Source organism: Nothoprocta perdicaria, unplaced genomic scaffold (genome assembly GCF_003342845.1).
Source record: "Nothoprocta perdicaria isolate Ctin4 unplaced genomic scaffold, notPer1 scaffold_101, whole genome shotgun sequence".
Lineage (NCBI taxonomy): Eukaryota > Metazoa > Chordata > Aves > Tinamiformes > Tinamidae > Nothoprocta > Nothoprocta perdicaria.
In genome coordinates this window covers 1059038-1084559 of record NW_020454106.1, presented here as the reverse complement: position 1 = coordinate 1084559, position 25522 = coordinate 1059038, and the positions used below count along the sequence as shown (strand labels likewise).

Here is a 25522-nt window from a genome sequence, read left to right as displayed (position 1 = left end):
GTCACCCTTGTCCCCACCGCCTTGAAACTCTCAAATTTTAGGTCTCAACCCCCCAAAATTCCCATTCTCGGGCTCCGCCCCCATTCCCGCCACGCCCTCTTGACCACGCCCCCCGCGGGCCCATTGGCTCCCCCTCTCGTGGCCCCGCCCCTTCTCCTCCCCGCCCCCAAAGCGGGAAGCGGTGCGGAACGATAGTTTCGTGGTTGGGGTTGCGCCGAGCCGCGCGGAAGAGAGCTCCTTCCTGTAAGGGTAAGGGCGCGCCGAGCCCCTTTTCGACCTCTTCCGCCCTCACAGGCCAGGTGCGGGCGGGGATTGGCTCTGGGCGGGGCAGGGAGGTCACGTGGGGACGGCTCGGCAGYTCGTCACGTCCGGGGTAGGTCACGCTCGCTTCCGGCCGTTACCGCTGGTAACGCAGCGCGGCCGGGCCGGGGCTGGGCCCGGGCCCCGCCAGCCGCGCGCCCAGGGACCCCGGGCCCCAACCGCCATCGGGGGCCCCCGACCGGCTCCTTACAGCCCCCCTGAGGTACCCAGGGGTCCTCCCCGGGCCCCARCCGCCMTCGGGAGCCCCCGACCGGCCCCCTRCAGCCCCCCCGGCTCYCCTGAGGTACCCAGGGGTCCTCCCCGGGCCCCAACCGCCCCCGGGAGCTCTGRCTGGCCCTTTACAGTCTCCTTTCCTGGCTCCCCTGAGGTACCGAGGGGTCCTTGGGCCCCAGCAGCCCTCGGGATGCCCCAGCCGGCCTTTTACAGCTTCCCTGCCTCCCCTGAGGTACCGGGGAGTCCCCTGGGCCCCGGCTGCCCTCACGATCCCCCAGCCGGCCCTTTATAGTCCCTCTGACTCCCCTGAGGTACTGAGGGGTTCCCTGGGTCCCAGCTGCCCTCTTTAATGCCCCTCTCTGGCACTGAGGGGCTCTTGGCGCTGCCTCTCCCTCTGTCAAGCACCAAGGGGCTCCCCCAGCTGCCCCGCTCTGGGTGCTGGGCACCCTTCCATCTCCCCATTGGCATCCCTGGGCTCAGAGCTGTGTCAGCCCTCCCTGAAGTGGCGGCTGTGGCGCTTGCTGCCCGTTTCCAGCCTCTTCTCCTCACCCAGGGACCCTCCACTGGAATTTCTGCTCCCTGAATGCACTTTCTCTTTTCTTGTCCCTTCTCCCCACGTTAATTTCGTCATTTTCCCCCTTGTCCGCCCTCATAGGAATAGGGGAGGCTGTTCCCAACAGCGCAGCYGACCTTAGGTGACGACTCTGCTTGTCTTTGGCATCTGACAGGGCTTCCTGCCGGGTTACAGAGGGGTCCCCACCATCCTGKCCCTGTTGGTGCTGCTAAGGGCTCCTGTATCTCCTAGCTGGTGTCAGACGAGGGCCTCCCGGGCCCGTTGTCCTCACTAGGAAACATGGAGTTTGCGGAGCTCATCAAGACCCCCCGCGTGGACAACGTGGTGCTGCACCGCCCGTTCTACCCCGCCGTGGAGGGGACGCTGTGTCTCACTGGCCATCACCTCATTCTCTCCTCGCGGCGCCAGGACGACGCTGAGGAGCTCTGGCTGCTGCACTCCAATATCGACTCCATTGAGAAAAGGTGCGTGTCCAAATTCCCCCTTTCTGTACCTAGTTCTTGTGACGAGATGAAAAGTGCCAGATTCGCGCTGTGGCCTCTCCAAATTCAAGTCTGGGCAGGAGAGTTGCCTGATCATCTAGAACATGGGTTGGGATATTGTCTTGGACAGACAAATTCTCATTCCTTTTGGAAACTGATAAATGGCTGTTGCATYTTAAGACTTTTTTCTTTTAAAAGGTAGACCTTCTATATTTAAATTTCCTCTGTCTTTTGTTAGTAGTACTATTTCCTCAGTAGCCCTTAAAACACTTAATAAGGGATATATCATTATTGCTGTTCCTCAGAGCTGAAGCTGAAGTTGCTGTTAAGCAGTTTTCCAAGTGTCTTCCAGCAAAACTGATGGCAGAGCCAGAAGTCAACTTCAGATCTACTTGGTCCCCGATCATTCTTCTCTTGCTGGAGAGTTTCAGATCTTTTTTACCAGTTTCCACAAGCACTTGTAGAGTCATACAGCAGCAGGAGAAGCCAGAAGGAGGCAGCAAAACTGAGTGGTGACTACTGCACCTGAGAGTCATTTCTATTCTTGCCCTCCTCCTTGTGTCAGAGAGGCTGCAGAGATGAGTCTCCCAACTTTCTGATGGGCTGGAAATGTCATCTTGCAATTGTATTCTGCGTGTTCACTTTAACCCTTTACTTATTTTAGTCATAGTTATTTTTTTTCTACAAAGTCAAACYTTGTTTTTCTCACCCTTTAAAGTGTTTTGGAAGAAATATTTTCCTCTCTTACTACCAAGGAAGGAAATCTAAACAGCAGCAGTTAATATCAGGCTCCCTCAGACTCTAAGAACGGGAGAAGTCTCAGGCACTAGTAAAATTTGCTCCTGTGCTGCTGTTTTCTTTTAGTATTTCTAAAACAAACCTAGCACTTGGCCAAAGGATGGAATCTTAAAGGATCTTAAAAYTATTCCCATCCTGTACAACTCACTCATCAGAGTGCTTTGGTGCTGTCCTCTTTATCAGTTGTACTAGCCACAGTTGTATTTTGAATATAATCACAGACAAATGTCATTATTTTTTGAGCCTAGCTATAATAAGCATGCAACTTAAAACATTCCTTACTCATTTGATATTAAGTTATGTTACCAGAGAGTAAAGAAATGGTAGTTCAGCACGTGGTTTSTAATAGTTATGTCTGCAAACAGTCTTAGGTGTTATTGCTGGCCCTCTAGAAGGTCCTTCGAATAGTTATCTCTGTCCTTGAGAATTCCCTCGTGCAAATACAGTTGCAGTTAAAGAAAAAACAAAMAAAGATGTTTTAGTTGAATGTTGGAGGGACTGGAGTAACAAGGCTCTGATAGGAACTTTTAGTGTTGCACTTAGCCAGATTATTGGTGCAGAACAACTCTAACATAACTCTAACTACGGGCTCAAAAACTACTTTCTCACTTCTAGTACAAAATAATATTTTCCTATAACTGTCAAGTGATTGTCAAACTGTTTAATTTTTAAGCAGCTTGTATATGATCTGTAGGGTTTGTTGGAGATCTAATGTGAAGCTTAAAGAAATGGAGGAAGAGGAGACATGAAGCAACTCAGAGCTTGGTAATCAGTTCTGCTCTTAGGGCATGTATGCTCTCTGCTTATATATTCATGGTCTAGCTACAGGTTGAGTTTAGAGGGAATTTAAAGGCCTTTAGTCCTTTAAAGGCTAATCTTCAAAGGACTTGGTTCCTCGGTTTTTGTCAGATTCTGCTCTTCCATCACCCTCTGGTGGTGCTTGCACCATTGTGGCCTAGGAGGAGACTTGGCTGCTTTTTCTTAGTTCTTTGCTTTACCAACCCACATAATTTCTGTGAACACTAGTGATTAGTTAGCATGAAGAAGACACTCATTTCTTTCTGTTTTGACATTGTTCTTCCAGATATGTGKTAAAGAATGGAGAGAGCATCTCTGTGTTGTTCTTGTTGTGGCAGTGGTTTGGGGTTTTGTTTTTACTGAAACAAAACATTTCTGGGTTGAGTTACATTATGACCATGACCAGTACTTCTCGGAGACTTGCATAAGAAACAGTTTGATGGCATTACAGGTGTTGGAGAGCAAGCTTTTCTTTTTATTTTTCTAAAAGACAAGGGAATGTGGTGTAGCCAGATTGAGATGCTTTTTTAAAAAAACTCAAACATTTTTAGCCATTTGAAGTTTCAAGACATCTGCTGAATCTGGAAGCTTCCAACTGAGTCTTCCAGTGTCATCAGAAAGTAGCTGAATCTTTTCTTTCATATTTTAAGCATAGCAAAATAGTGAGGAAAACCTCTCTCTGTTTTCTAATGCTTCCACTCACTGCCATATCACAAGGATAGAATAAAAAGAGCACAGCACAAGTTACAAATAGTCAAATAGATTTCCCCTTCCCTTCTCTCCCTCCGGATGCATGGTACTGCACATGAATTAGTACTAATGGAATTTTGCCTTGTAGGCTATCGCATCTCCATCATACTTTAGAAGATCATGTTCCTAAGAGACTCTTTCTTCATCTCTTGCTGTAGGTTTGTGGGCTCCCTGGGTACCATCATCATAAAATGTAAAGATCTGCGCATTATTCAGCTGGATATACCTGGAATGGAGGAGTGCTTGAACATTGCTAGCTCTATTGAGGTAAGAATTCATACTGATATATAGCTCAGGTGAACACTATGCAAGATGTGCTCACTTGGGCCTGTGCAGCATTCAATTTTCTCATTTTTTTGCTGCACTGTTGTTCTGTGTAGCCTCTGTGAGTGATGCTGTGCGGAAAAATCTACAGGAAGCAGTAGAAACTTAAGTGGCATTTAAAAAAGCAGATCATATTGTGTGACTGTTAAACTACACTGCATCTAACTGTTGGTCATTCAGCGTATTAAACAGTGCTCTTTCCTTCCCCACCCCAGGTAAAACTGTTTATAATCTCAGAGTAACTGTTGCCTACAATTCTGTTGACGGATTCATCTCACGTGTAGAAAATGAAAAGGTTTCAACCTTTTTTCCTTTGAAAAGCATTGTGATTCAGCAGCAGTAATTTGTTTTATGTGGCAACAGAGGGTGGCAGACAAAATCAAGGACATGCTGCAGCAGGCCAGGACATGCTGCCAGGGTGATGTTGAAGGCTTTGCTGCCTGTCACTATTTTCTAGTGTTTTGCTTTCTGCAACTGGACAAGTGCTAGTACTCTGAAAGCAGCTGATATATTCTGCTTCTGATGGGCTGGAGCTCACTGTACCAAATGCTCCTTTTGACAGAAGCAGAGCACTGTGGTGTTCTGGGAAAGCTGGCTCATCTGCTCTGTGCACRTCTCTGCAGATACAGTACTGGGACAAAAGTGCATCAAAATAGCAGGGAAATCTTCTGTAATGGCTCTATAAGCTAAAAAATAGAGCGTCTTAAATACCTATTCATAGACCTGTGGCTTAAATTTGCATTTGCAATGTTACAAGAAGGCACCATCTTGCTTTGGAAATGAATAGCAATTTGAAGGAATTAACTGACTTCCTAAGCTTCCTGACTAACTAAACTAAACTCCCTCTTCTACTCAGGCTCTTTCCACCTTGGATTCTGTCACYCTCATGTATCCGTTTTTCTACCGGCCCATGTTTGAAGTTGTTGAAGATGGTTGGCGCTCTTTCCTACCCGAGCAAGAATTCGAGCTTCTCAGTTCACTGGTAAGCTGGGTCTCAAGGGTTTGCACGAACATTCAGGTATCCTGGAACTATTACGTAATGGCAGATAAAAGAAAATGCATTTGTGCAAATAGTTTTTTGAAGCATTTCACTCAGCAATGTCTGGGATGGAAATACTGGAATCTGGGATGGAAATCCTGGATGGTAAAACTACAGCAACCTGGGTGGAAGTTGAGTGTAGTTGAAATACCTATGTGCTTAAAGAGTGAGTATTTCTATGTGTATGTTAACTATACCTAGTTGGTACTTGTGTGACACCATAGGCAAGGGCATCTATAAGGGAGCTTTGTGAAAGTTACTGGAAAGAGAAGAAGGTGGGAAATGTTTTCACCCTGCGGAGATGGCTCTCTCATCGTAAGAGTGAGGAGTTTAGGCCTATTTAAAATGGCCAGGGACTTCATAGCTCTATAGGAGGATGASAGTAGATACAAATTGCAGTTCCAAGTATTCTTTAGTTCATAATAGGAAAATGTTGAGAGGATTTAGCAAGGGAAATTTCCAGTTTTACTCTGCTAGGTGTTCTCAGCTTATGCTGACATCATCTCAGTGCCTATGGGGCAGAAATCCTATGAAATTACAGGTTGTGTCTTGTCTGTCACACTTGTTTTTAGGATGCTGAACTTGATGCAGGAGWATTCTCAGTTGTGGGGTCCTATCTGCTTTAATAGTGGCTTAGCTTGGCTTCTCCTATTGCTTCAAGCCTCTGTTACATTAAATAGTGCCCTKGCTGCATTTTTTTTTTTAGGTTTCTGAGACCACATTCATTAGCAAATCATCAAAAAAATTGATTTATCTGCAACCCAACCTGTGTGCATTTGTTACTTCCTGTATATGACTAATAACTGAACAATTTAATCAGTTTGATCAGATTCTTCTGATAAAAATCTCTTAAAAAAACAAAATTTAGAAAAGACATTTCTACTTTTGCCTCGTCATTAGAATGCTCTCAAACCTTTGCCTCCTGTTGTGAGAAATCCTAAAACCTGCTCTTTTTTAAAACTAGCACCACAGCTTCCATTGCATCTCAGTTGATTAATTCAAACTCATGATCAGAGCACTCCTTTTTTGGAGGCAAAGCAGCAGATACTTTCTCAGCTCAGCAGGAGAAGCTTGCAGGCGTTTCAATGAGAATCAAAAGGCAGGCAGCTGAAAGCTGCTATTTGGGTGGGAGTGGAGGGAGTGTGAGAGCAACAGAAGGGGAATCCCTCAGCGCTAAATAAAGTGCAGAAGAGGGTTCTGCTTCCATTCCTGTTTTGATTTCTGTGCCAAGCTGAAATCCTTTCTAGATTTCAGGAATCTAATCACTTCTGACTGTTGTATTTACCACCACGCAATGCAGCTGCTAGCACTAATCCATTGATTTGCTATTTTTTTATATACAGGTTTGAAAGTGCAGTGGCAGCTTATTTGTGGTTCTCTTGGTTTTTTGAATGTGCACTCTTTGGAAGACTTGTATTTAAAAAAAATATGTATTTTATAGTGACAGATTTCAAGGGTAATAATTCATTCTTTTCAATATGCTCGTCTAACAGCTGTTGATTAATTCTTGGCTTTTACGCCAAAAACTTCAGCTGCAGCTCAAGAARTAGTGACAAAAGCCACGTTCAAGTGATTTACTTTTCCTGAGCAGCAGCTAAAAATACTGTTGACCAAATATTGCTTGTTCTGTAATTACACTTCCTTATGTGACAGGCTGGAGTAAGTGAATGGCTGATTAAATTTTTCTCTCTCTGAAAAGTCAAATGAGTGCAATCCAGAAGGTTACCTCCCTCTCCATTAAATCATCYGTCGGCATCTGCTGTGTTTTGCCTTCCTCAATATGGTAACAGCTTGTCGAGAACTGCCTTTCACCCCCAGTGCACCTCTAGTATGTTATAAATTCCACGTTTGTGTGTTGCATGTGAGTTTTAAAGCTCTGAGCCCRTTTCTAGAACAGCAAAGTAAAAACTACAAAGAAGTTATTTAGCTTTCTACCATAGTATAGATACCAGTAAGTAATCATACGTTATAATTAAAATATTTATAAGGGCTTTTCTCAAGCATCTAGTCCTTGACTTGCTGTTCAAATAAATCCAGTGTTTCAATAGACAGTGACATTTTTCCACTTGCAAATCTATGGAATATTTAGCTGATACTTTACATAAATGTCACAGGAATGGAGTAAAAGTTGCAGAGTCTTTTGGCTCCAAATGACTGCGCTGTGAGATGATATTTTAAAGATACCATTGACAAATAGAGGAGTGGTGCAGGAGATGCACAGTACAGTTAATATTTKCTCATCCAGCTCATGATTTGTTTATTTTTTTCATGAAGCACTAGGTGGTGCCTGTGATTCAGGGTGGTTACAAACATCCCAGGTGCAATTTGTATAGAAACTTTATTCCTCACTGCACTATTGCATAACTGAGTGGTTAAATGGAATTACAGAGTATATGCACTGGGTTTCCTATTTTCTGAGGAGTCAGAAGATTTAACAGGTCAGGATGGAGAGATTTCCCTCCTGTCAACTTCTACAACTGAGGGCTGTTAACAGAATGTTATAAATTGTGGAAATTGAGTTTAATCTTCAATTTATGGGAAGTTTATGATCCTGAGGAAGAGTTTGAGCAATAGCTGTGTCATTAACACGGAAGTATTTCATTGCCACCGAATTAAATTTCCTTATTCTCTGTATTTTTGTAATATTATCTATGCAGGACAGAGCTTAGGGCTCTGGCCATTTTAACTCCGCTTTATGTAGTATCTTAGAGCTTCTCAAAAATAGCTGAATTTTCTGTTTCTGTGCTCAGCTTGCAATGGCAGGAACAGCCCGTGTTTTACTGAAGAGCATCAGTCTTTGCCTGTGTCTCTCTTTGTGCTCCTGGTCTATGTGCAATCTGTTACTAACAGGGCTTGCTGCCTCCTGCCTGCTCCTTGGTAATAGCTTATGTCATTGCTGCTTTGCAAGCATCTTCCAGATGCCTGCTGGTGTCTTGRCTTATCTTGAAGGCTTCTTAGTGAAGCTTGAATTCCTTTACATTAATTTCTTGAGAGGCTTTTTTCGTTTTTTTGGTATTGTAAGTTTGGGGAGGAGAATAACTTACTGTAGCCTTCCAGGTGCATTTGAAAAATCAGTATCTCTAGCCAAATTCTTGTCCTAGAATGCACTTTTCTTGTCCTAGAAAAGTGCAAACATGAGAAATGGTAAATCTTGTGCCCTGTGTGAAATGGGTTTTTACTCTCCATCCATTCTCCATATTTACTTCCTCCATCAAGTTTTCTCCCTCTCCACAATCCTTTGCTGCTGCCTACCTGAGCTTGAATTTAGTATTTTTTGTTTTTTTTCTRTAGGCCTAAAGTACAGTTCTCTTTTGCTGTGAGGAGCAAGAAACGTTAACTTTGCCCTTTGAGTTTCATTTTGCGTGATTTTAGTTAATCTCTAAGGATGAARCCTACTTTTCTTTTCCTGACATCCTTGCTTCTTCCTGTAGCTGCATCTCATGCTGTGCGTAGTTGAATTGCTCTCCCCTCACACTTCTGGTTAGTCATGGCAGATAGTTTAATTCTGAGAATTACAGGTACCCTAAGTCAAGTAAAAAAGAATTCTGCACTGGTTGGGTTTTACCATCATCTACTTCATATTTTATCAGTTTGCAGTTGGCACTGCAGAGATTGCCTGGATCTCTGCAAAAGTCAATATGTTCCAGGAGACAAATGGTGCTAATTGCTGCCTTTCTCCTCCTCCTGCCCTTAAAAGAGAAAATTATAACCGGATGACATAACGGCATCATCTGCCCCATGGTGTAAATGGGGAGAGGGGGAGGTTATGTGCAGAGTTAAATTACCAAAGTGGGACATAAATCAGGTTGATCCTTTCATTGCTTTCCATAGTGGTGATATCAGCRACAGCCAGTCCCTCCAAGGCTACCACAGAGGCTGTGGGTTTTTTGCCTTCTTCATCTTCATGCTTCACCATCTGTGCTCAAAACACCGCAGCTGAGGAGTTACTTAGGGTCCTCCTTGCCTTTTGATGCCTCTTTCACGTTGCTGCTTAGTAATAGCTGCTCTCAGGGTCTCCTTTGCTATTGCTCTTCGAAAGGCTTTTTAAATTGCGTTTTATTTATTAATTTTCTTTGCCTGGAGCTTTCCACAGGCAAATCCGACTGCAGTCTGGCTGCTTCTTTTAAGAGTTTGACATTGTTAAAATCAAAGCATGTTTTAGAGGTTTCTGGGTCATCTTCCTGCCAAGCTTGTGCCCACAGGTTTTGTTGGATATAATGAAGACAGGATAAGGATGCATCAGCTGAAAGTGCAGCCCAGCAAAGCAGTCCCTGCTGTTGAGGGCACAGAGAGCTCAGTCTTATGCCAAACTTCAGGCATTTTTCTGCTGTGAGCTCCTCTTTCTGTGCCCCTCTGGGGCAAATAAATYCCCCAAAGTCCTTTAGATCCCCAGCATTTGCTGAACAGCCTCTCTCTTTCAGGAGTAAAGCTGCATTTGAGACCAAAGTTCACCAAGATCTGGATTAAAATCTTGCAGTTCTGCTTCTTGTCTGAGGATGGTATCCTCAYGCAGCAATGTGCTCTCATCCCTTGAGCTCTTTGAGACTGTAAATTCTCAGTTTTCAGCCAGCAGTGAGAGCAGTGTCTGCAGTTCCAGCCTGGATTTCAGTAAGTGAGGGCTCCTACTCGACGTGGCCACTTGATGACCTTTGCTTTTAACACGGGCAGAGCCACGTCCTGTGTCTGACCCTGGGTATCTGGTGTCCTGGGCTCTGCCAAGTGACTGCCAGAAATACAACGTGCTGCGTGCAGGGTGCCAGTGTCCAGCAGGTTCTTTCACAAGCGTTTGGCTGCTGGAAGCTGCAAAATTACATAACTAGAGCTCACGAGGAGACCTTTGTGCTTAGGACGTGATAGTTCCAGGAAGGACTTTTGGAGGAAGAGCTCTAAATCATTTTGTTGTGTATAGCACAGACATGCTGCCTGTTGTAGCCAGGAAAGGATTAAAAGCCATAAAGCCCCGTTTCTGACAATGTGGGCTTGTTGGGTGCTGTCTGCTGGGGATGTGGATGTACCAAGTGTGGAAGTGGTGTTTAAGGAATCCCATGTCTCAAGAACAAGACTCACTCGAAGCTTGTAGACAAGAGAAGGAAGTATCTGCACTTGGGATAATGAGCTCCTGCAGTAAGATATTATGRCAAACACCAAAACAAATCAGTCAACAAACCTATGAACGGACACTAAAAGGGCCRGGTGGGAATATATACCTTCTAGTATCTGTAATATCTCATTTAGTAGAGAGGGGTAAGGAAGGCACTGGAGAGAGGAGTCAGATGTGTCTTCTGTTCCTGAGTGGCATCTTTATGTCTCTGTTGGAGAGAGACTTCTCTGCTGATGAACTTTTGGTCTGACCCGCCAGCATTTTAGCCACTGCGAGGAGAGTCCCAATTTCTGCATGAGCAAAACTGATACTGCCAGTGGTGACAACCAGTTTTTTCTGTGGTGCAAATTGAATAAAACAGCGATAATTTGTGTGTTTGTGTTTTATTCTGAATGTAGAAGTTCCTCTTCCTTTATACCATACCCTATAACAGCAATATGCTTTTTTTGACACGAAACCTCAATATCCTCATCTCTTTCAGACAGATGAATGGCGTCTGAGCTGCATCAATAAGGAATTCTCTGTCTGTCCTTCCTACCCTGCCGTCGTCATTGTCCCCAAATCCATTGATGACGAAGCGCTTCGGAAGGTGGCCGTGTTCCGCCACGGCAGTCGCTTCCCCGTCCTCAGCTATTATCATAAGAAGAATGGTATGGTAAGTTGTGTTTGAAGGAGGTATGYGAGTCTGGCCAGGTCTCTTCAGCCTTATTGAGGGGGGAAAAACGTAACGTGTGCTCTAGATTTAATGCTGTTCATGAGGCATTCGTTGCTGTTATTTCACAGCTTATTTCTGAGTGTGTGTGGTGCAGCTAGTTCTGGGGGRTGGAGGGAGTAATGTGCATTCTCGAAATAATTGTTAATCAACTGATTTAGGAGTTTTATCTGTCATGAGYTTGTCCTCAGCACAGAGCAAGCTGAGACTTGTAAAGCCACCACGGGCTCCCTCTCTTGCTTTGCCTGCCAAGGGGCTCCGTGATGAAAGGGTGGCAGAAACCATATTTTCCTGTCCCGGGGTGGTGGGCCATCTCCCTCCCTACAAGGTCAAGATGAAAGCAAGTGTGTTGGAGCCAGCTGCTGTAATACATAAGAGCTTCAGCCGCATAAACATCTGCGGGGTGATCGGAGCCATCAGTGGAGCTTCTAGAGAKGGGCCAGCGCAAAGCAACTGAGATGATTAAGGGAGTGGAACACCTATTGYATGAGGAAAGGCTACATGAGCAGGGCCTCTTTTCCCTGGAGAAGAGAAGATTAAGAGGGGATCTGATCAATATGTACAAATACCTGAAGGGAGAATGTAGGGAGGAAGAGGCCAAACTTTTCTCAGCTGTGGCTAAGGCTAGGACAAGGGGCAATGGGTGCAAGTTGAAACCAAGGCAGTTCCATCTCCATGTGGGGAAAAACAACGTTGGTGTTAGGGTGACAGAGCCCTGGAACAGGCTGCCTAGGGAGGTTGTGGAATCTCCTTCTCTGGAGATCTCCCAAACCCGCCTGGATGCCGCCCTGTGCCACATGCTCTGGGTGTCCCTGCTTGAGCAGGGAGGTTGGACTAGGTGATCTCTAGAGGTCCCTTCCAAACTGAACGTTCTGTGATCCACTCTCCAGGGCTCTCAGTATGACTCGGGAGTAGCAAAGTCTTGCTGTCGCACAGATCTGCCACCTTCCAGCAAGCCAAAGCCTATTTGASTTGTTTTTATCTGTTTTGAGTTGTTTTACCTGAAGCATGCTGTAATTAAGAAATGCGCTGTAAAAAAAACAGTTGAATAATTCCTTTAAACCATTTGTGAGGATGCTGGAGTGTGGAGCGCGTGCAGCCCCTAAACTCAGGAGGCTGTTGAYTCAGCCAAGCTCCTGAGTAATGTGTCCTCCTGCTGTAATGTGTCCTCACCTCCAGTTGCCAAGATTTGCAATGAATTAGAGGGTGTCCGGCCTGACCCAAGAGYTTGCTCTATATCTCCTTTCTTTCTTGCCTAAAAATCAGCCATCCACTAATTTCATAATACTCCTGATTTCTGCTTGCCTGAAAACCATTGAAGGCGGATTTGCTCAATTACATCTCTGAACTGTGCCTGTTTCAAGGGTGAGGAGTACATTGATATTCAGCTTGGAGTGCTTGAACCTGTGACGCKAATGCTTTCTGTCACGTATTCTTCTCTTGGTTGGAGTCTGAGAGGGCAGCTTGGCTTGCTGACTGGCTGCCTTGCATTTCTGCTGCTGGGATGCAATAGCTTTATGATGTGAAAGGCACTTTCTGAGGGGAAATCTCAGCTTATGCTTCTGGGAACCAGGGCTTTATTAGTCTAGCCGACGAGTAAAACTGTAACTTTTGAAATGTGAATGACTTGAGTGCTTTAAAAACAGGGTTATGAAGAGATTAAAAATYATGATCCTAAAAACGCCGACTTCTTAAGAAGGCATCAGCAGGAAGCCAGCTTTGTGGCTTGCAAAGATGATGTTATAGAACTAATTAAAGGCAAAGACCCCTGGGAAGAGGTGTGTTACTTAAAGTAGCTTACTGAATGAATGYTTAATTCAAGGATTTCTAGCTTGGTTTTTAGATAAATTATGGGCAACCACTTATGGAGTCTGAAAGGAACTAAAAGATCCAGGACAAGGGAGAACTGGAGCTGTAGGAAGAACCTGRTAAATGTTGGGTGCTCTTTCTGTGCATCAGATTTACAGCTGAAAATATTTCCCTAATCTGTGTCTAGATGTGGAGCTTGAAGCAGACACAAGTGAGAAGTGCAGGGGGATGAGAGCTGCACTTGGTGTAAATCCACAGAAAAGAGCTGAAGATCAAGGGTGGGTTTGAATTATGATGATGGAGAAAGCAAATTACAGTGTATGCATCCCATCCCACTCAGCATCATTAGCAACCTGCACTGTAAAGGAAAGCTGGAGTCTCCTTTGTGAATTTAAGAGTGCATTTTTCTAGAGAGCAGCTCTGTTTCTGGAGCTCAGACCCAGTGATCTAACGCAATGGTTTGCAGTCTATTCACAGGCTAAAAAATGTGGAGGTGTCTTCTCTGCCTAGTGAATTTAACCTCTCCTCTAGGTTTGGGGCTTGAGTACTTGATGTCTTTTAAGCCTCCCCATTTCTTGTGCCTAATTGCTGATTATTTTTCCCTGCAGGTAATGATGCGAAGCAGCCAGCCTCTTACAGGTACTAATGGGAGACGGTGTAAAGAAGATGAGAAGCTGATCAACGCCACGCTACGAGCAGGCAAGCGGGGCTACATTATTGACACGAGGTCCCTCAACGTCGCCCAGCAGGCCAGGGCCAAAGGAGGAGGTTTTGAACAGGAAGCTCACTATCCCCAGTGGAGGAGAATTCACAAGTCCATCGAGAGGTGGGTGGAATCACACAGGGCCTCCTTGCACAAGGCTTTGTGGGGTGCCTTGGCCATGCTGGCTTCCTGCAGTGTCCTACGTGTCCTGGTCACTGTCAACAAAATCATATCATCTTCAACAAAAAGGCTATGTGTATCAGGGCTTTTGGGTTGGAAAAGCCTGGGTTTGGTTCCTATTTCTGAACAACCTGCTGCGGCTTTCAGACATCAGACGTCTCCCTGAGCAATGTGTTTCTTGGACCATCTGCAGGGCAGTTTCTTGTGTTCATCTTCGTAGCACACAGGGAGTCCTTTGCTAGGAACATTCTGGAAGTCAGGACTGTGCTCTGTGCCAGTCACCTTTTTCCTACCCTGCACTTTCCTCTGCTCATTTAATAGTGCTTGGCYGCTTAGAAACAAGTTACTAAGTTCAATAAACTTTGTTCTGACCTGATAAAACTGCTCTTAACCCTTAGTTTCAGAGAATCCTTCCCTAGGGGCTTGCAGTAATGTTACTGGAGCTATTGAAAAGCAGTTGTCCCTCCAGGACTGTGTAGACCAGCTCTTGTGCTAGAGGGAATTCCTGCTCTTTGCTTTTAATAGTTTGTCTTTTGCTTCTTAAAAACTTAATTAAAATTGTGTTACTTACGAATAAATAAAGCAAAACACAAGACTGATGTCTAAGTCTATCTGTAAAAAATACATCAAAACCAAGTTCAATTCCATCTAAGTAACACAATTTTAATTTACCTACTTGCTGCCTGCTTTGTTACATTTGGAAGCAATGTTGTTTAAGCAGCACTTGATCCATCAGTAACTTGGTGCACGTTGAAAGCAGTGTGAAATAAGGAGAGAAGTGCCTGCAATACCAGCTGCATGCAGGGCACCAGCTTTCTAAGGCTTGGGGACATACTACAACAGCTCTCAAAAAAAGTGTAACCTCCCCCTTTTCTGTTATTTAAAAAAAAAAAATGCAGTCAAACACATTTTCTTGCAACTCTATGCTAAGAAATTGAGTCTAGTTAAAAATCTCTGTCAATAGTGGGGTTGTGTCCTTGTGGTAACAGCTTGCAGGTCCGAGTTGTGCGTGTGGGGGAGAGAAAACCCTGAGACTTTGGGTGTAACACACAGAATGGAGATAATTGCTAATGTACAAGCCAGATTGCAGTCACGCTGCATTTGTTAATGAGATGTTTTGAAACACATTTTATAAATATGCCTGAGCACACAAAGAGCTTGTGGAAAATAAGGAAAGTGCTGTAGTATTTTAATAGCTCATGAAGCAGTTGCTGTCCTCAAAGGAGCGTGACAGCCTGTGTCCAAAGAGTAACATCCTGCTRCTTGTTAGATGTGTCTTAGAGTTCCCAGTAAAAGCAAGTTGGAATAAAGAGATTTGAATTCTACCAAGTCTTGCTGTATGATGTAACAACACATAAACCTCAGTGCCCAACTCCTAGATCACAATCTCTGAATGTCATTTTGTGAGTGTGTTGTCTCAGTTGCTGTGCCACTGCTGGCCTTTTTTTTAAATAATATTTTGCTTTTTCCAAAGGTTCAATATTCTGCAGGAAAGCCTCATCAAACTGGTGGAAGCCTGTAATGACCAGTCACACAATATGGACCGTTGGCTCAGTAAGCTGGAGGCCTCCAACTGGTTGACTCACATCAAGGAGATACTGACTGCAGCTTGTCTGGCCGCTCAGTGTATTGATAGGTAAATCATCTTTTTCTTCTCAGAAATCTTGATTTTTCTCATTCCCTTCTTACAGGCTTCTTGTTAAATATTCMTTTCCTGCTTAGGCACTTAGTAATTGGGCTACCATGAAGCCAGCTTGCTTGTACCCATGGAAAATACTCTTTCATCATCACAGTTAAGGAATSTTCCTCCAGTACATCATGTTCGCCTCTTTATGAGTACAAGCCTGAGGGGGGGAAAAAATAACTGAGAACAGATATTAGATCATCTGTTTGAGACCTATTCTCATGCCTGATTCAGTATGGCTAATTCGGTTTGCTTTGAACGTCTAGATTAGAATGTGCCCATCTGAAGGGCTGTTGTGGCTGCCTAGTAAAATGAGAACACACACAGTGTTTTTAAAACAGATTTTTTTTTTCAGTGGAAGCTTTCCAGTACATCACCTTGCTTGGAGTTTAATATGCTTTGTTTCCCTCAGGAGTTGGTCCTATATCTTTTGCTCGTGAAACATTTATCTCCATAGCCCTATCCGAGCTATCCTGCTGATCCCTTTATAAATGGCATGCGACCTCTCTTAACCTGGCAGTTATTAAATAAATGCTGTTAATTTGGTTAACTTGTCCTCAAAACATCTTCGTATCTCAGGCTGGAGAGCTCAGGTGCTGGAGTGTGTGAGACTGAGTGCAGCGCTCTGCATATAGTCCCTTTATAGCCACGAAGGGAGAAGAATCTTCCCAAAACTGTGAACCCCGAGCTGGCTTTTCCAGCCAGAGAATTCATTCTACAGATACACAAGTARAACGAGATGCAGCAATGCTAAAACAGCGTTGCTCCTTTAAAATACCAGCTGCAGTGTCACTTTGGAACAGTTTGCACGTTTAGTTACGGGCTGTGCCAGGGAAGGATTGCTCTCGATCGATGGTTTTATCTGCAGTTCTTTTCCCCCTCATGTACTATGGGAAAGATCACTGACGAAACTCCTCGGGCGTGTTGGGACAGCAGATGGTTTCGTCATTATTAACCTCTCTTAAACTTCTCCATTTATATGTTTACCCAGAGCAGCGGCTGGCCAGCCCAGAACAGCAGAGCCGGTTGCTCACAGTTGAAGCTGATGAGGATGTTTCGGTTGTATTTGCTGGTCCCAGGGGAGGGAATGGCTGGGAGAGATCTCTGGAGTGTGGGAGGGAATCTCTGTGTTACCTTAAAGATCTGGGGCCAGGAAAGTGGAAGGTTGTGACAGCGTTATGATCACAGAGTCCCAGGATGGCTGAGGTTGGAAGGGACCCCCAGGGCTCCCCCAGCGCAGCCCCTGCTCCAGCAGGGACACCCAGAGCRCGGGGCACCCGGGYRCATCCCRGYGCGCTGGCAGATCTGCAGAGCAGGAGCCTCCGCAGCCTCCCTGGGCAGCCTGGGCCAGGGCTCGGGCACCCTCCCACCAAACAAGTTCTTCCTCACGGCCACATGGAGCTGCCTGCGCTGCAACCTGCACCCACTGCCCCTTGGCCTGCCCCTGGCCACCACCCACCAGAGCTTGCACCTTCCTCCCTCCATCCTCCCCTCGGCTCCTTGGACACACTCACCAGCTCCCCTCTCACCCTCCTCTTCTCCAGGCTCAACAGGCCCAGCCCCACAGAGCTGCTCTCCAGCAGGTCATCCCCTAATCTGTACTGGTGCCTGGGGTTATTCCTGCCCAGGTGCAGGACCCTACACTTGTCCTTGTTGAACCTCATGAGGTTCCTCTCTGCCCAGGTCCCTCTGAATGGCAGCACAGCCCTCCGGAGTGYCGRCCACTCCACCCAGCTTGGCKGTGTGTCCYGCTTTGGGCAGGACGTAGGCTTGACAGGTAACCTGTGCAATTGCCCCTAGGAGAGCTGCAGTAAGAGGCCTCTTGATCCCTCACTGCTTGGGGGGTAGAGAGAGGACAGAGTGTGAAGGTTATTTCATAGATAGCAGCACTGATACAGTTTTAGACCCAGAGCTATGGATGAAGACGGTGCAAAAAAATCTACACCCTAAGCATGGCTTTTGACTTCAAAAAGCAAAATCTATCAGCAGGGTTACTTGCTTGGTGGATTTATCCCTTTTCACCACTTTTGCAGCTTAGCTTGTGTCTAGTGTAAGGGTTTGTCCAGAAATAAGACATTGTGCCAAGGATTGGGAGGGATGAATGGCACTTAACTCCACCTGCTCCTTGTTCAGGAGGACTTGACTCATACCCAAACACAGCCAAGGATTCGGGAAGAGGGGAGGGGATCAGTTGGCTTGGATGGTGGTCCTGGGTGACAGCACGTGGCACCTTAGCAATGTGAAGAGGCTTCCTGCCCTTGTGCCTCTGGCCTGCCTCTGCTCCTCACCTTGTTCTGCTGATTCTCTTGTCCTGGATGGTGAGTGAGGGCCCTTGTGCTTGGCTCTTGGACAAGTTTGTCCGTGACCAACACAACTTACAGGAGACCAAGTATTCCCCTTTATATGTTCACTGAATGCTTTRTTTTTATTTGCCATAAGCACCAGTTAAGGCTGGATCTTAACACACACTTAACCAAGCCCAGGTGTGAGCAAAACTCATAGCACTGTTAAGGTGAAGGAGGAATCGTCCTTGTGTTTGGCATGAGATTAAGCTTAAGAGGTGGAAGAAGAAGAGGCCAAGACCATCAAAACCTGAACGTTGTCAGGGTGGTGCCATTAGTGTCCTGGAGATGCGTTGGCATCTGGGATGCCTGCATCCGAGGGAAGTGTTGTGCTTATTTCACACTCCTATTCCTCTCCTCCCCTGCAGGGAAGGAGCATCGGTCCTAGTTCATGGGACTGAAGGAACCGATTCTACGCTGCAGGTGACCTCTCTGGCACAGATTATCTTGGACCCCAGGTGCAGGACCATACGTGGCTTTGAATCACTTGTTGTGAGAGAGTGGCTTCAGGTAAGAAGTGCCTTTGAAGCAGCAATATCCATGTGAGCGAAATGCTGAGCTACTCGAGAGAGGTTTGTGCTGAGAGAGAGCTTGGGAGTCAGCAAAAAGACTGGAACCTGTTGCAGTCCTGCTTAGTGTGAACAGCCCTTGGCCTAAGCAGCAGCATCGTTACTGAATCATTTGTCCCTCTGGGACTCCATGTATCCTCTGCCTCTCATGGTGTTTCTTTTGGTTTGGGGGAATTCTGTTTTGTGTGTGTAGTCTGGGCGTCTCTTTTGAGCGCTGATCAGACTAAAACACAAAACTCCAGCTCCACTCTTCGTATTCTCACTGCAGTTGGCCTCAGTCTGGTCCTTCATTGCCCCCTTCACCAGTTCATTCCTAGTAAAATTCTCTAATAAATTGTATTCTCAAATTAAAATCTATAATAAAATGTAGTGCTATGTACATAGCCAGAAATGGGCACAGTAAATCTGGGCACTCTTGCTAGCAATTTGTTACTGGATGCTTGGCCCAAACTACAGTTGCAGGAAAAGAGTATTAATAGCTCTATGGAGAGAAATGACTCCCAATGCTTTGCCAAAGTGCAGTTGTAGGAAAGAGTTTTAATAAAGCATAAAAATGAGAGAAATGGCTGTGCTGAAGTCTCTTTGCTAGATGTGTTTGCATCCTGTTCCACTGTGTGTGATGCTCTCTGCTCCTTCTTTACAGGCTGGCCACCCTTTCCAGCAGCGCTGTGCCCAGTCAGCCTACTCGAACAGCAAGCAGAAATGGGAAGCCCCGGTGTTCCTGCTCTTCTTGGACTGTGTGTGGCAGATCCTGCGTCAGTTCCCCTGCTCTTTTGAGTTCAACGAACACTTCCTCATCATGCTCTTCGAACACGCTTACGCTTCCCAGTTTGGGACCTTTCTGGGCAACAACGAAAACGAGAGGTTGGTGAGGGTGCTTGCTCAGAACCTGCAGCTGGCAAAGAAAAGGTCTCTTGGTATGAAAGGGCCACCTTAAGGGTGCTTGTGCAGTCTCTTATAGMACAGGTTAAGTTCTTCTTTTGGTCACCTACCCTACCCTAACGTCACGGAGCTTTTCCATTTACAAGAGAGCTCCTGTGACCAAAGAYGTGGTCACAGGACCACATCTTGTGACTTGATGGGAGCTAAGGGATAAGCTAATATCCTGTCTGCCTGTGTAGTCTTGAAATATGCCCACTTCATTTAGTCTCGTGCACAGAAACTACCTGTTCCCCGTGCTCTGGGTGTCCCTGCTGGAGCAGGGGGGTTGRACTGGATCATCTCTAGACGTCCCTTCCAACCTCAGCTGTTCTGAGAYTCTTTCCATAAAAGGACTAGTAGCTGGAGCTCAGCAATGACAGAAGTCAGGCTTATGGGGAGCAAAACRTGTCAGCACAGGACCAAAGGAGAACGTCCTTGGTGACGTGAAGGACATTAGAAGTGAAAACTGCAATATAGTAACTGTCAGGGAGGAACATGACTCTGTAGCCTGATGGTTACAACATCCATAGGGAAAGGAGGGCTTGTTGGTTCAGGCATTTGCTTTTTTTTGCATCACCTGTGAACTGCAGCRTGTGGAAAGACATGGGAGAGGTCCTGTCAAAACAATCTGTGTTTTACTTGTTTGGCTGCAGGCATCTTTGAGGTTTCCGTGGAGGTGCAGTGGCCCAGCTTCCAAAAGAGGACCAGGATGATGCTCTTCCACTTTTTAAAAGGAAGCAGCCAGCGCTGCCTCCTGCTGCAGTCTGCCTGCCCAGATAACATTGGACCTGTGCTGAGCTTGCTAGTGAGCTTGTGGCTTGCGACTTGACTCAGTCAACCCTTATTTTCTGCACCCTAGTGAGGTCTAGAAAGAGCATTGTGCTGGTGGGGTGGTTTTGAGTATGCACTAAGGAGCTGCCAGGAGCATTAAACAAGGAGGACTGGAGCCTCCCATGATGCCAAAGGAGGTTTGAATTCCTATTTTGAGCTTAGTTCTATTCTCAGGCCTGTGGGTTCCGCTAAGACATAATCTCCTAARCTGAAGGCAATTGAATGAGTAGAAGAGAAAGTAAAGCTGATGATACAAGTGGACAAATACAGCTTTAAATTTCTTAGAAACCTCTCTGCCCTTAAAGTAACCTCTGTTTAGAAGAGACTCTGTCTTCTGCAGGGCTGCTCAGCTGGTCATCTGTGAAACTAAATTGGACTTAGAACCAATAAAGCCAAATTTAAAGAGCATTGGATGTTACATGGAGTAATCTGCCTGTCACATCTGAATATGTCTGCCTGTGAGCACAGAACTTTGAAGTCTAATGTTAAGCTTGTGTTGTCTGAGSAATGCACAGGGATGGCAAATCCTCCCACTTGAGTGTGCTGATGCAAGCAGCCTGGAGTCTGCCAAAATCTAAGGAATAGAGAGCCTTAATAGGCACCTCCTGGAGGTGGATTTAATGCAGGATGACAGAACTGCCTTCTCTCTGTGCTCTGATGCTTTCTGCCACCAGAGGGAACTCATCAGGCATGWCTGTTGTGCAATTCCAGCAATAATCCTGCTTTAATTTACCCTCACAACTGTGTTGCGATCCTTTCTTACCATCCCTCATGGCTCTGTTTTGACAACAGCATAATAATTCAGTTCCTTTCGAGACGTATCAGACCATTTCATAGTTAATTCTTTCTCCAGACAAAAGGCAGCTTCCCAGTTTACAAATGTCATTTTTTTGCCCTCTCTTCTTTGGAATAAATTGTAAAGGGTTAGGTTGAGTAAATTGCATCACCATTTCACTGCCACGTTGGTGAGATGCTACTGAATGGGATTAGCCTGAATTATTCACCCTTAATTTTTCTGGGCTAGTAGTATGTGGGAAAACTTGGGATATTTTAATTTGCAGAGTTCTGACAGAGCAGAGTGAGTTTATAGTTGAAATGTGGAAGCTAACTTGGCCATGTTTGTTCTTTTAGGTCTAAACTGAAGCTGCAGCAAAAGACTATGTCCCTGTGGTCGTGGGTGAACAGGCCCCAGGAACTGAACAAATACAAGAACCCTCTTTTTGAGGCCAACAGTCTGGTCATCTGGCCCTCTGTTGCCCCGCAGAGCTTGCAGCTCTGGGAAGGTAGGCCAGGCTTGTGCCTTCTGCTATGTGCAATGTATATTTAGTGGCTACTAAAGGCAGAGGAAAGGAAAAAAAAGCTGTTTTTAGTGATTAACCTTATTTAACTGGGCGTGATGAATCCTGAGAGGTGAGTCAGARCTTCGAAGTGATGTTTAGGGGAGAGGTTTAGGGGAGAAAAATGTGGATTGTATCATGCTGCTCATATGAGCTGAAGGAACATGAAAAGCATTTTGAGCTTGTAACAGAGCCCCTTGTGACTTTTGCTCTCCCTCTGGGCTTTCAGGTGTCTTTCTCCGATGGAACAGGTCTTCCAAGTTCCTCGACGAAGCCTACGAAGAAATGGTCACCCTTATAGAATACAACAAGCAACTTAAGGCAAAGGTTAATGCACTGAGGAGGCAGCTAGCAGAGCTGGAGACGGATGATCGGATGCAGGAGAACGCCTGAGCTTGCAGGGCTCTGGACTCGGGGGTTTCCTTTCAACTCCTCTTTACACTAAAGACTCAACATGGAAAGTGCATGTGTTGCAGAGCTCTCTGGTGCAATGGATCCTCAGTCCCCTCACCGCTGACACCTTCACACTATGTACACATCCCTGYTTTTTTGGGGGGAGAGATCAGTTTTGTTTACAGAAGACGTACACAACCAGGCGTGGTGTCCCCTCCTGGCAGCTTTTCTGGCTCTAGTAAATGGTGTRTAGTGTCGGGATAAGCTGGAGCTCTCACCTCTGTCCAACTCTGGGGATCACCAGGTTGGGCCAAGAGCCAGGATGTTTTGAATTTATTTTGGACTTTTTTTTGTTAAACTCTCCAAGCACTCCCTTGGCAGGAATAAAATACAAAGTCAGAGATCGGTAGATAAAGGCATTTTGTCCAAAAGTACCTTTTTCCCCCCCTTCCAAGGGTAGCTAAGGCAGCTTAGTTCTTCAGTTTTTTGGAAAAATCTTGAACTTTTAGTTAAATCACACCATTTTTTTTATGTGTTTGCATAAGACTTTGTGTTAAGCATTGGCTTGGGAGCAGTAACTTAAATTTCCAAGCTGGATAAAAAATTTCAGTGCAATACAGAATTAAGGTAGGGGTTCTGCTGTTAGCAGGTAACCCATGAGCTTCAGGTGGAATTGGGCCTCACGAACAAATCTCTCTTGACAAATAACCTTTTTCTTTTTTTTTTTTTTTTTTTTATTCCTGCTTGGAAAACAGAGGTTAAGTAGCTGGCAGAGGTGTTCACTGGCTGAGCAAAGCAGTGACTTGGACATGTCCCTTTAGCTAGAGCTACGCTGATCTTCAAGCTTCTGGTTGCACTGGCTGTTTTCGTAAGTTTAAATAGATTCACGTCACTGTTAGGGTGAAAAAAAATGTACAGTAGCTCCTAACTTAAGTCTCAGCAGAACATTTGTACTCCAGGTGTGTTCTTTTTTCCCTTTCATGTGCATACTAGGTATTTTATAYGTTAAAAAAATCAAAAGCAAAAGATAGAAGTAGGTCTGATCTAACATATCAGGTATCTTTTGCTGATCAAGAAGCTATCACTACAAAAATGCTCCCTTGTTTAGATCACTTCTAGCTGCTTAAACTATTTAAAAATATTAGGGATCAGCTGTTTTTCAAGTTAAATGTCTTCTGTAGCTGTTCTTTGTGTCTGCAACCTGCCTCTTAATTCTGATCTTTACTGGARACTTTTTTTTCCTCCTTTAATAACGCAGTCAAGAATAAGTCTGAAATACTTGTCTAGACACTTGCTCAATTGATTCCATTGCTGGCTTTATATGACCAAGAAGATGTGAATTTAAGATGGATCATGTGGCTGGGACTGTTTCACAAGTTCCTTGCTGTTAGCTGCTTTCTTCTGAAATGAAAGGAGCTGCATTAGGTCAATATTGACTTCTTTGGAAAGTGTTGAACTATCCCCAGCCGTGGCATTTTGTGTTTTGGAACAAAGATGCCTTTATTTAAAAGCTGCTTTTACAGAAATRTGTGTGTGTGTATATACCTGTATGRGAATGGARGGTATTTAGTTGTCTTAAAAGTATCTGGAGAGGAATTGTCTACAAAAATCCCATGACCTGTAAAATAAGTGTTCCATAACCAGGAAATCATTTATGTAAAATGACTTGATAGTGATTTTTAATTGCTACCTTAATGCCTTTTATTTCAATCCTTGTTTCCTTAAGTATTTTCTTCTTGACTAGCCTAAACGTGGTCCTAAAGYGCTCCTTTTTGGTTTTGTTGCTTTTTTCTTTCTTTGCCCTTAAGAGTTAACCTGCATGGTTTCATTTTACAAGGGCTGCTTCAGAAAGAGATCCCCGTTGAACAGAAACAGCCKTAGGGCGGTCAAATAATTCCCACTCATTTTAATACCAGATATATTTGGAGAAGGGCACTCCTGTTCACTAAATCAAGATTGACAGAAGGAATAGTTCTCAGGGCAGTTTAGTGGCCGCCGTTACATAACACATAGACRCAGGTTGGCCCTGCCTTCCTCCCGCTGCCAGCCCCTGATTTTGGAACCGTCTTTCAAGTATTTATGCGAAGCAGGCCCTTGAAATGACTGCTTGTACCCTTTAAAGTGATGGCTGTGCTGTCTGCACCTGCCTCGGTGTAGGATTCCCATCCCAGTCACAATTTCTGCCGTGCCTCTAAGCCTGAAACGCGCCGTTACTAGTCAGATGAGGATTAAGAAGGGACTTTTTTTCTCCTCTCTCCAGTAGACTATATATAAAATATGTAAAGGTTCTGTAGATTCCTAACATAGTAATTATGCATTGAACTAAATAATAGAGAAGCAAGGAGGTTTTTTGATGTAATTGCCTGCCTGTTCCAGCCTCTCCTGCAAGCTGCGTGTGTGTGAGGAAACTGAGTAAGCAGCTGTGACAGCTAACTCAAGGCAGAGCAGTCTTTGAGCTGCATTTCATCGTCCACTCATGTTTCAGGGCTCAATACACCCCCGAGTGGTGTGTGTTTGCCTGGGCTCAGTGGCMGTGTGGATCACTTAGCCTTAAAGCTAAATATTAGTGTAGTTCTGAACAGCGAGTGGCTCTCCTGCTTTTCTGCCTTACTACACCTTGTATTCCCAACGAAGCGCCAGCGTTGGAGGCTTTATTTCCAAACAGACACCTTCCAGAGGTGCTGGAGTTAGGATGGGATGCTCAGACTGTTGCAGGTGCTCCTAGGAGAAGGTGCTTCCCAGATTGTGTGGTGGCCTCATCGCGTGGTCCCTCCGGACCTTTCCATCTCCAGTGCCTTCCAGGTTGAGGCTGATGCTCTTTGCTTCCCTGCCCCTCCACAACCTTCATGCTTAAAGATCCACCTAACAAGCTGCTCATAAAGTCCCCTGAAAACACTTAGGGTCAGTCGATGTGGACACTGCCATTTACCAAAAAGAAAAACATGAAAAAAAAGGGAAGAGGAACTAACTTGCACAGTTTTCATGAACAYAAAGGGAAATATACCTGCAAAATGTTGATTGTATTGCTCTCTTGAATGTGGCGATCTGTTGAAGTGCACTATTGTCCATGTTGCATATGATATAACTTAAATTGCACTGTATAGCGTATTGGCGTCTCACGTATGCTTTGCTAAAGCCTTGGAAARTGCTGTCGTGCACAGGTTCCTGCACGAGGGAAAATGTCTCTGCTGGCAATTCCACTTGGTTTGTAACTGTGTGACACTGAATAGCACTATGTGTAAAGTCATGTGTACTATATATCTGTTAYCTGGTTCAGGACATAGGTGGAATGCCTTTCTGTCCAAACATCTGGAATTGCTAATTGGACTTGGCTGCTGCTTCAAACTTGATTTAAAATCAAATAATTAACAGGGTTGGGAGCTGTGTGCTGCTGTTAGAACTATGTTGTGTGTGTACAGCATCCCAGCCCCTGTTGTGGTGTTGAATATATTGTGAAAAGGTAACATTGAGGACAAAGGAAGAAGCTGTAACACCTACAATCGTTTATCCATTTCGGGGAAATAACAGATATAAAACGGCTGTAAACTTTTGCTGTAGACTTGTTGAGAACACAGTGGAAATGTCTGTCTGAATTAAAATCTTGAAGACTCTAAAAATGTTCCTTAATTGTCRTGCGGGAT

At 45.1% G+C, this 25522-nt stretch overlaps 1 protein-coding gene across 1 annotated transcript; it reads left to right on the top strand.

Moving 5' to 3' along the window:
* Positions 1-464: 464 nt before the first annotated feature.
* On the top strand, positions 465-25436 carry MTMR9 (myotubularin related protein 9). The gene is made up of 11 exons (XM_026040845.1): positions 465-523; positions 1263-1572; positions 4095-4203; positions 5117-5242; positions 10882-11055; positions 13530-13747; positions 15279-15440; positions 18199-18340; positions 19043-19263; positions 21283-21434; positions 21718-25436. The coding sequence occupies exons 2-11, from the start codon at positions 1388-1390 to the stop codon at positions 21879-21881; spliced, it is 1653 nt and encodes a 550-aa protein (XP_025896630.1). The 5' UTR covers positions 465-523; positions 1263-1387; the 3' UTR covers positions 21882-25436.
* Positions 25437-25522: the final 86 nt, after the last annotated feature.